Source organism: Pollachius pollachius (genome assembly GCF_949987615.1).
Source record: "Pollachius pollachius genome assembly, chromosome: 2".
In the NCBI taxonomy this organism is placed as follows: domain Eukaryota; kingdom Metazoa; phylum Chordata; class Actinopteri; order Gadiformes; family Gadidae; genus Pollachius; species Pollachius pollachius.
The window spans coordinates 42,268,368-42,279,620 of NC_136935.1; the positions used below are offsets into that span (position 1 = coordinate 42,268,368).

At 48.2% G+C, this 11,253-nt stretch overlaps 1 protein-coding gene across 1 annotated transcript; it reads left to right on the top strand.

The window, feature by feature from the left end:
- Positions 1–2,821: 2,821 nt before the first annotated feature.
- On the top strand, positions 2,822–9,897 carry LOC307071360 (protein ELFN1-like; the record flags this gene model as incomplete). The annotated part of the gene is made up of 7 exons (XM_079730346.1): positions 2,822–2,914; positions 3,315–3,364; positions 5,807–5,992; positions 6,409–6,606; positions 6,720–6,873; positions 7,313–7,479; positions 7,689–9,897. The coding sequence occupies 7 exons, from the start codon at positions 2,822–2,824 to the stop codon at positions 9,895–9,897; spliced, it is 3,057 nt and encodes a 1,018-aa protein (XP_079586472.1).
- Positions 9,898–11,253: the final 1,356 nt, after the last annotated feature.

Sequence of the window (11,253 nt, forward strand, 5' to 3'; positions counted from 1 at the left end):
TGAGGTTGACACTTTGGGAAGGAAGGCTGCTTTTCAGATGGATGAAATTACTTTATTTATCCTTAACCCATGAGGTCAACTGTTTTTGCTAAGATGCCTTGCTATACAGATGCCTTTACAAATGTAGCACTTCTACAACATGAACCATTTTACCGCACTTGAGGCCGACACATTTTTAATTGCAACAAAACAACACACACACACACACACACACACACGCGCACACACACACAAACACACACACACACATTTACAAAGGAGCCCCTGACAGTAGTAATATTACTGTAATGCATACCCTATGCATGTATGTTGTTAATTAATCATTGAGGTCAAAACGAGTTCAGTCCAATTTATCATTTAATATGTGATTTGGGTTTCGCTGTAATCCAAAGTGACGTATAATTCCCTTACCAGTTTAAATCCGTAGCCCTGGAGCCTGTGGTGGGCAGGCTCTTTCTCTTTTACTGGTCAAATATTAACCCCCACCATCCCTGCACCATGATGTCACATCCTGTCTCACACAAGAGAGTGGGAAGGAGACAGAAAAAGAGAGACAGAGCTGGAGCGAGCGAGATAGAGAGAGAGAGAGAGAGAGAGAGAGAGAGAGAGAGAGAGAGAGAGAGAGAGAGAGAGAGAGAGAGAGAGAGAGAGAGAGAGAGAGAGAGACTACATATATTATCTTTCAAGCTTGGATCCCAGCCCAACCCTTAAACTTTCTCCTCCATGCCTCGGGCCTCTTTTGGTTTGATACTCAGAAGGACATATTTATTATAATATTGTAACCCTAAACGATATGTATCAATCACAGTGATACATAATAAGGTAATAAACACACAATTTGGCTCCGTACTATTCATGATCCTGTGTGTTATTCTGTAGAACACATCATCCATGAAGTGGATCTAATATGTTTGGATCACCGGTTAATCGTAGTTCATCCCCTTGCTTTACGAATCCTTCGAGAGCGGCAAGTGGGCTGTTCAGAAAGATCCCGCGCATAATTCCTGAACAGTCAGTTTATTTATAAAACCTTACTTAAAGGTGACATATTATACCACCACGTGTGAGTGTGATTAGCCCTTAAAAGCTGTTTTGAAAATCTGCCTCTTCTGAAATCACCAGTGGGTGTGTCCACCTAGATGTAGGATGGATAGATTGCTACACTCCACAGGGAAGGCTGGTAGACTGATCCATCCAGCATACATCTAGGTGGACACGCCCTCTTGTGATGTCAGAAGAGGCAGATTTTCAAAACGGCTTGTAACGGCTAATCACACTCACACCTGGTGGTTTGATATGTCACCTTTAAAAACCTGCAGCTACTGAGCCAGGCACCCATAACTGCAGCCAATGGCGGCGGGTCGTGTCCTGCTCAGAGAGAACATGGATAGGTTCAGGTTGGGTCGGGCTGATTGCTTTGGCTCTTCTTCTCTTACTCCCAGTTCCTTCCCCTCAACCTACCTGCCCACCCCCTCTTCACTAGACTCCACTCTCTGTGCCCACACTTCACCCCACCGTAGCGCTTCCTGCCTCCTCTTTGCTGGATATCAGCTGGTGGTTTGCTTTTGAGCAGGAAGTGTTTTATTTGGAGCAGATTAATTAATTAGATCCAGTATCTGAGCTGTTGCCATCGTTAGCTCCCTGCTATCAAGGCCCTGGGGCTAATGGAGTGCTCAAGGAATGTGTGTGTGTGTGTGTCTGTGTGTGTGTGTGTTGTTTTGTTGCAATTAAAAATGTGTCCGCCTCAAGTGCGGTAAAGTAAGCGTAAGGATATCTGTTGCTCGTGTGTGTTGCTTGTGTGTGTTTGTCTGTATGTATGCGTGGGAGGTTGTCTGGTTGCAATTAAAAAATGCGTTGGTCTCAGAATGGTAAAGGAATATGTGTGTGTGTATGTGTGTGTGCATGCGTGCGTGCGTGCTTGCGTGTGTGCGTGCGTGCGTGTGTGTGTGTGCAGTTCGAGATAGAGATTTTTCAATTAAAAATGTTTTTCAATGTGGGAGTATGTGTGTATGAAAGTAAGTGCATAATAATCGGCGTGCTTGCACGTGCATGCGTGTGTGCTTGCATGTTTGTGTGTGTGAGAGGGTGGGTTTGTTTCTTTGTGAGAATGTATGTGTGTACATACCTACAGTGGTTTGAACACGTGTCTGTATGTCTGCAGAATATAACTGCGATGCAAACATATGTGGGGTGAAAAAGCGAACAACCCAAAGTGGAAATAACTAAAATTAGTGTGTGGGCATCATAACCATAGGTGGATTATGAGAAAACAGGCCCCTGTTCTGTCTCTTCTCATTGCCCTGTTCCTAACTCTATTTATAGTAATGCACAAGGCTAGGAGTTACTCTACAAATGTTTTCTATTCCTTTGTTCCAAGTGGATTATTAAGCAACTGATAGTACTGGATGACTTCATATTATCACAAAAATGCAAACTCGTGAAGTCCCAAAGGATCATTTATATTTTGTGCTGCCCAAGTGTATGAACAGTATTTAGTCTCATATCTCATCAGGAAGATGAAATTCAAATATAATAAAATAATATTTTAGATTGAGATGAAACAGCTGGTATAAGCAGCCTCACCTGGCCCCGAGTCAGACTGATTGGACTCTGGGGCTGGGGGAGGTTCCACTCCTGTTACACATTGAGTAATCAATGTGCACAGGTTAAACCAGCCCTCACCACCACACACTCTCCGGAATGGCAACATGGAGCACCATCGTCATGTATCATTGCCTGCTAACCTCACCGTGTAGCATGGACCCTCCCGCTCCATCCTGGAGACCGGAGGCCTGGGCTGCTGACTCGACATGGACATGGCATGGTCTACTACGAGGCCACCCTCTCCCAGGCGGACAGGACAGGGCCCATCTCCCTTTCAGAGCATGGGGCCTTGGGGCCTGGGCTGCTGCAGGTTGGATGCAGGGGGGTTAGGGTTTGCTGTGCTGCCTCCCCTGCCCTCCTCTCCTGGGCTCCACTGCGTGGTCGGGGGGTCTGGTTCTAGGTAGTGGCCGTCCCAGCACCGCCGCTGGGGGTCAGTGCGTACTCCGAAAGCCCCCCTGAGTTCTCAGTGGTTTGGGCAGCAGTGTAGCGAGGTACATGCTAAACGCCAATGAGGTGGCTGCCACCCTCCACCTTGGTGACTTTTAGTGGGCTCCTACAGACAAGGACGCATGTTAGTGATGTTTGAAACCAGTTTATTGTAAGGGTTGCAGACAATGGTGCTACATGTTGCCATGCAAGAGATCTACCTGAGTGTGTGGTGGTGATGGCTGGTTTTCCCTAAAGCACATTTATTGCGCGATACGCAACAGTTGTGCAGCCTCACCCAGCCCCAGAGTCCAATCTGTCTGACTCTGGCCAGGTAAGGCTGCTTAAACCAGCCATCAACACGCACTCCACAGTATTAATTATTTATTTTGATGATAATGACCTGGTCACCTTTTTAACAAACTTAAGTTGATATCACAAAACACACATTCCTATATCTCCTCCTCTGTGGAGAGAGGTCTATGCGCTTGCAGTCCCTAGCAGAAGGCTGGGCCGCTCGGACTGACCCATCAACATGGCTATCAAGCCTCTAAATCCATAACTTACTCGCCGGTAACAAATTATCTTTCATTCATCATCCTTTTTCTTAGCCATGCATAAGCCTAGCGGTAAAGCTAATGAATTATTCGCGATTAGCTAACGATTAGTGGAAGGGTGAGACGGAACCGAGAGAGAGGAGTTGATGCATAGCAGTCCTCCCACCACATTAAACACCCTGATATGTAAAGTACTCACGGGCGAGCTTAATTTCCAGCACTGCCCACAGGGCCAGCTAAATTTGAAAACACATCCAACAATATTAGTCAGCCAATGTTGTCTCCGGTGATCATTCCATCCATGGGGAATTGACGTTGCACTTTAAATGAAGGTCGGGAGGGGCTTAGTCCCTATAACTCCACCCAGCGCACAGTGGCTATACAATTCTAAATGATTTATTGTTTGTATACAATACCATGTTGTATTGTATGTATCACAATATTGCTATTTATAGCTATACACTATGCATGAAAATATAAACGATTCAGATCGAGATAATTCATATACGTTTCTCAAATGAAGGTCATATAAGAGACATTAGCTGAAAAGCGAGTTGTGTCTGTCCCCAATCTCCGTGGCCTTTGGTGATTTTCTTAAGACGATTTACCGCTGGAAACCACAGGAAATAATTCCGGGCTTCCGGTGTCGTCGGATAACAGATTACGGATATCCGCACCAAGTCTTCCTTCCTATTCCTATTCTGGTCAATGTTCACAGTCCGATTTGCAACTTTAGCCACAGCAGGGTATTTTTTGCAGCCAAGCCAAAGGTTTCTCCACAGAATACACAAACATACATTTATTTTGTAGGCGTTTCAGCTCCAGACAACATTTTGGCTAATCTCTCTAAACCAGTGGTTTTCAAACTGTGAGGCGCGCCTCCCCCCAGGGGAGTTTGGGGGTTGTATTGATGTTGGGAGTTTGGACGTTGTATTGATGTTGAATGTTACATTTCCCTGATCAAGTTTTTTTTTATTAATTTTTAATTTTATATTTTCTATGTTAAATCCCAAATAAATTGTTCACATTTCTAAACGAAAGCCGGAGACTCCATCATTAAATGTAAAAACACGAACGCATTGCATTGTGGTATATGGGAGTAACATGAAGGGAACATCGTATTTTCACTCAAATTTTGTGTATTTTAAGTCGACTTTATAGTGCGTGAAATTTACCACTGAGAGTTCGAAGACCACTACAAAATGGCGAGCACCCTATATAGTGCACTATGTCCGTGATGGGGAACGATTTCGAACACAGCTACGCAAACTCATCGCTCCCACTAAATTTGAGGTGAGCTAAAAAGGAGGCTAAACTGGCAGTTCACAGATTCAGACGTTCAAATGTATTTCCAAAACGTTAAGCAAAAACATGCTTCGATAAAGACGTTAAAATGTGTTAAGAAATGTGTTTAAAAACGCACAAAGATGTTTAGAATGTTTCAAAAATATGTTTAAAATGTTTCAAAAATTTTAAGAAATTTCAAAAAAATATGATCAAAGATGTTAAAAATGTGTAAAATATGATCAGAGATGTTTAAAATATGATCAGATGTTTAAAATGTGTAAAATAATTAAAAGATCTTTCAAAACACAGGGATTTAGAAAAAATTTTTGGGGGGGGGCCTCAGCTGAATTTCTCTGAGGGGGTTTGAAAACCCCTGCTCTAAACAGATGTCAAAGCTAATGAAAAGTGGAGCCATCATCAGACGATAGCCGAGGCAGTTGCTATCTGTAGGAAATGTTTAACATAAGACCGCTCAAACTCAGTTGGTCAACACTACTCAAACAACATACCAAAAACAAGAACACTTCCCATACCAAAATCTTGTCTTGTTGTGCACAGATTCTGAATTAATATGCACATATCTGTATCGGGAGATTATTGCGTCCTTGATATTATCAGTGTGTAATACAAATTTTTCAGTGAATGATGTAGCAGAGATTAAGATTAAGTTTGTGCAACTGCAGCACTGTGTGTTGTGTGTGTGTGTGTGTGGGGGGGGGGGGGGGGGGGGGGGGGGGGGGGGGGGGGGGGGGGTGCACGTGTGTGTGTGTGTGTGCGTCTGTGTGTGTACTCGACTTCTCTGCATCCGTTTCATCATGCAGTTAATAGGGTCAGGTTTGTTGCTGTCTCCAAAACACTGTGCTGCAGCTTTCTACCCCTGTTAAGCGCTGTAATATTCTCGCTCTCCCGTCTCTATCTCCCCTTTCCTCCAGGGACCTGGTGTTTCTCCAGAGGCCCTGGTCTTACACAGTGTCTGAAACGCTGAAGAATGAGGAAGAAAGAAAGGGGACACTTGTCCAATCAGAGATGCAGATGGCCACAGAGGACATGAGCAACAGCCAATCTGGCACCAGGAAGAGGAAAGTCCAACCTGCCAGTATATACAAGACAAATCAAATGTGACCCTCCTATAATTAAACCATAGCCAGGTTCCCCCAAACACAAGCTCACTGCCAATGAGGGACCCAATCCCTGTCCATGTCCATTTTGTCTTTGATCCACCTTATTGTTCCGACCAGAGACAGAAAAACAGCATTTACAATACAATAAAGATCTCAGCATACTAGGGACGCCAGGCACAGTGAAGCTGTATAACAAAGCTGTGCGCTGCTCGGCTCCAACGCAGTTTCAACAAGCAGGCCCTAGCAACAGGAGCTACCCTATATATACAACCCGCCCCTGAGCCTTCTTCCTAGATGGGATCCACCTGCAACAACAGACCTTAGATATCAGACCAACCCCCCAGACGTCTCTCTGTAATGGGTACCGCCAAGGCACTGCGGTTGGCCCAAGCGGCGGGTTCATCCCATCACAGATACTCTGCAGCTTCATCATCGGTGGTACTGTCTGCCGCCGGCACCTTCCTCTATTGGCTCAGCTTGCTGTCAATCATGCGGTTACCGACGGCATCGGCGGACTGCTGGCTGATCGAGGGGGAGAAGGGCTTTGTGTGGCTGGCCATCTGCAGTATGAACCAGCCCCCCTACGAGGCCATTCCCCCGCACATTAACAGGTAAATATAACCCGAAACGGGAGCTTTTTACAGTCGAATTCGCAGCAGTGTGAACCTGGATGGTGATCCCACCTGCTAAACCTTTCACCTCCCTTTCAAATGTCTTCCAACAGCACCATTGTGGATCTGAGGCTGAACGAGAACAAGATCCGGTCGGTCCACTACTCCTCTCTGAGCCGCTTTGGGAACCTAACCTACCTGAACCTGACCAAGAACGACATCAGCTATGTGGAGGATGGAGCATTCTCGGCACAATTCAACCTGCAGGTCAGTGACTGGATGAGCTCAGAAATGCACACATGCACCTGATGTGAAAAATAAACATGTATATGTGGAAATATATGCAAAGCCCCACACACACACACACGCACACAGCAACATCTTGTCAGAATGCTCCCACAAAGGACCATTTTCGCAAATTCCGAATAGAGCAGGGCAATGAGGAGCTGGCATCGGTACACATCTACTGCCTGCAAGTACTGGAACTCGGCCAGAATTGGAAATTGTGAACAACAAACATCCGAGTCGGAGTATAGCCGCCGAGGCTTAGATCAGCATGTGAAACATGGAGGATTGCGCGCGAGTGTTTCTGTTTGTGAATGTTACACCTGCTTAACGCTGGTAAAGGCTGATGCAGGCTGATGCAGGGTGATGTTGGCTAGCTCCTGGAGGATTACAATAATCCCACTTGTCTTTGTGCTCACAGGTCCTCCAGATGGGCTTTAACAAGTTGAGAAATCTGACGGAGGGGATGCTGCGTGGCCTGGGGAAGCTGCAGTACCTCTACCTGCAGGCCAACCTCATCGAGAGTGTCAGCCCAAACACCTTCTGGGAGTGTGTCAACATAGAGAACATAGACCTCTCCATGAATAGGTACTGGCATGGCAGCATGTGTGAAGCATGTGTGTGATAGGAGTACATAGAATCCTCAGAAAGAGAGGAAAATAAAGTATTTGATAACTGCATGTTCCTCCTCGGATTAGTTCACATTTCATTGAAATTGTTTTGATGACTACAGCTCATCTGTGATTGTGGTTCATAGAGTTCAGAGCTGAAACCGTTCCCCTGGTTCCTCTTTGCAGGCTCCAGGTGCTGGATGGTAGTTTGTTCTCGGGGCTCAGCAAGCTGACAACGTGTGAACTGTACACAAACCCCTTCAACTGCTCCTGTGAGCTGCTGGGCTTCCTTCGCTGGCTCTCCAACTTCCCCAACCGAACCAACGAGAGGATGGTGTGCGACTCCCCGGCAGGCTTCGCCGGCTACAACCTCCTCAGCCAGAACCCCCGCATGCCTGCCTACCGAAACTCTCTGCACATGCTCAGTATCGTCTGCACGGACATCGACAGCAGCGTTACCCCTTACTTTGTGATTGACCAGTCCGACAGCAGTACCATGTCCCCTGATATCTTGACGCCGTGTGGATTGGAGGACTGCTACTCGGGCACCCCTCCGGACGACACCATCAGCCTGAGCCCCGTCCTGACCGAGTCTAACCCCGTCATGATACTCAAGCAGATCTTGCCTTTGGGCGCCGTGATCACGGTTCGAATCCCACACCCCTACCGGAAGATGTACCTTCTGGTGCTGTACAACAACAGCTTCTTCACGGACATCCGCACACTGAAGAGTCAGAGAGAGGACATTGAACTGAAGAACTTGAAGCCCCACACGGACTACACCTACTGCGTGGCATCCATACGGAACTCGTTGCGCGTCAACCACACCTGCCTGACCATCCCAATCGGACGGCGGATCGACCCCACCAGCCGAGCCAACCAGTCGTCGGCCACCCACTACATCATGACCATCCTGGGCTGCCTGTTCGGCATGCTGCTCTTCCTGGGCCTGGTGGTTCACTGTCTGAGGAAGAAGAGGATCATGGAGGCCAAGGAGAGGAAGATGAACAGGATACAAAGGACCCTGATCGAGCTCAAATACGGAGGAGGTGGGGATATAGAAGGAGGGGGCGGAGGAGGGGGTCCTCTTTCCCAGAAGCAGATGCTGGCAGGTGAGAGTCTATCCAGGATGCCTTACATGCCCCAGGGAGGGGAGATAGATCCGTACAAGCTGCAGGAGGTGACCGAGACGCCGGTGCACAAGCCCACCAAGCTCAATTATATGGAGGTCAGGGGGTCTGGTGTGGAGCGGGAGAGGGAGAGAGAGCGGGAGAGGGAGCGAGAGCGAGAGAGAGAGCGAGAGAGGGACTCGCCGCAGGAAAACCCCCAGGGCTCCGTCGCCGAGATCTCCACCATCGCCAAAGAGGTGGACAAAGTGAACCAGATCATTAACAACTGCATCGACGCCCTCAAGTCCGACTCCAGCCCCTACCAGCAGGCCATGAAGTCCCCCTCCACCGCGGGGGGGGGCTCCGTCTCCACCGCCGAGCCCCAGCTGGTGCTGCTCTCAGAGCAGGGGGTGGAGAGGGGGGAGCGCGGCGGGGGGGAGTTCCTCTCCCCGGTCTACAAAGGGGGGAGAGGCGGAAAGGGAGAGGAGAGAGGGAGGGGCTACCACCAGTCGCTGCAACGCCACCACAGCATGGAGGCGCCGGCCACCTCCAAACGGCCCAGCACCTCCTCCTCCCCCGGCTCCGCCCGCAGCCCCCGCTCCTTCCGCTCCGAGGGCGGCTACCACTCCTCTGAGACGCGCTACATCGAGAGGACCTCGCCCGGGGAGCGAGGGGGAGGCGATCGGGGAGGAGGCGATCGAGGAGGAGGAGGCGATCGAGGCGGAGGCGGCGGCGGCGGCGGCGGTGGCAGCGGCGGCGGGGACGGCGGCCGCACAGTGATCCCGGCGGCGGCCATACTCCGGGCCGAGGCCCAGCGGATCCGCCAGTACAACGAGCACCGCCACTCCTACCCCGGGTCCCAGCAGCACCTCCAGGAACTGCAGCACCACCCGCAGATCATGCAGGAGCTGCACCAGCACACGGGGGGGCGGAACCCAGCCGTCCTGGACCCTCTCACCCTCAGCAGGCAGGCCAAGCATCGGGATCAGCTTGCCTACTCCCAGCTGTCCCCGCACTACCCGCTGTCGCCCCAGTACCACAACCTCAGCTACTGCTCCAGCCCCGAGGAAGACGAGGAGGATGAGGGGCTCCTGTGCACCCCCACCCTGGGACTGTGGGAGCGCTTCAAGCTGCACCGCAAGAGGCACCGGCAGGCTTCGATGGAGGAGGAGGGCTACGTGGCGGCGGGACACGCACTGAGGCGTAAGGTGCAGTTCGCCAAGGATGAGGATCTGCACGACATACTGGACTACTGGAAGGGTGTGTCCGCGCAGCAGAAAGCCTGAGTCAAACCCCAGAATGGATAGCCGTTGAGAATTGGAAATATATATATATATATATATATATCAGCGTACATTATTTCTGGCTCACACACACACATACACATATGAAAAAAGACATGTAGGTACGTAATTAACACATGTAGACAGCTCCTACAAGCGCCAGTTGTATACAGTACACACAAACACAAATACACACACACACACACACATACTACACAGCCGACACAACAAGCCTTTGCTTCTGAGAACATGGAACAAAGTAATATATTTACGATATTGAACGAAAAATCTGTTAACTTTATGACCCACTTATGAATTTTTTTTGTAATGTAATGAAAAGTATAGATCAGAATTATGTAGCTGTTTGTATTGTTACACTAGGGTTTTGAAGGGGAGAAGAAAAAAACGGAAAAACAAAACAAAACACCGACATAAGCAGAAACATAAGAGTTGCAGGCAACCTGTACCCGTAACACAACCGCCGGTTCTGGTCCCGCCTTGGTGATTGACGTGTGACAGAATAACGTTATACTTTCATTGCTCCACTTTGAGGCAGGGAAGAACGGCTGCCATTTTAACTAGAGAACTATGAATCAAAGTGGGGGTAATTATTATTCGATATAACTCCATGCTAGTGCTGTGACATTACAAAAAACAGACATTTGTAAAGACCATGGATTGTAATTTTCTTAGGTGAGACATCGTGGGGGATACATTCAGGGGTTGGGTCCCCTGGGACGAGGAAGGTGGTGGTGATCCATAGCGAGAAAGCATCATGTGCCAAAACACTGAAGGGGGAAAAACAAAAGATTTACTGTGCTTCAACACCCTCCTCCTCTTCACTGTTTTTCTAGAACGAACTATGAACAAAAAAAAAAACACACTGTAGAATGATATGTTGTTATTACTATTATAATAATTATGATTACTATTCTTATTACAATCCTCATCCTTACTATTATGTTATTTGAATATGGCATGGCTCTGTCGTGTGACTGTGTTTTGACTGTTTTAATCCTCGAATGCCGAGGACGACATACACGCGAAACAGAGTCTGACGGACACCGGCGGACATTTGAGTTGTTTCTTTTCCTTTTCCAGCCAAGACGGAGTCGTTGTGTTCTGCTCTGAGCCCAGCAGACACTACTTTCCATAGTCTTGTTGACAAAAAAAAACAACAGAACTCCAAACTTTTGTTGTACCGCTTCCCATCTTCTGGCGTGGAAGTGCTGTACAGAAGACTGTCAGAGCAGTTCTATATATTTGCACCAGAGGGGACTCTTTTGTTTGTACAACGTGCTTTTGGAATCTTTCAGACTTTTCCGGTATACACGAAGTTAGTTTACCTGCTTAACTCAC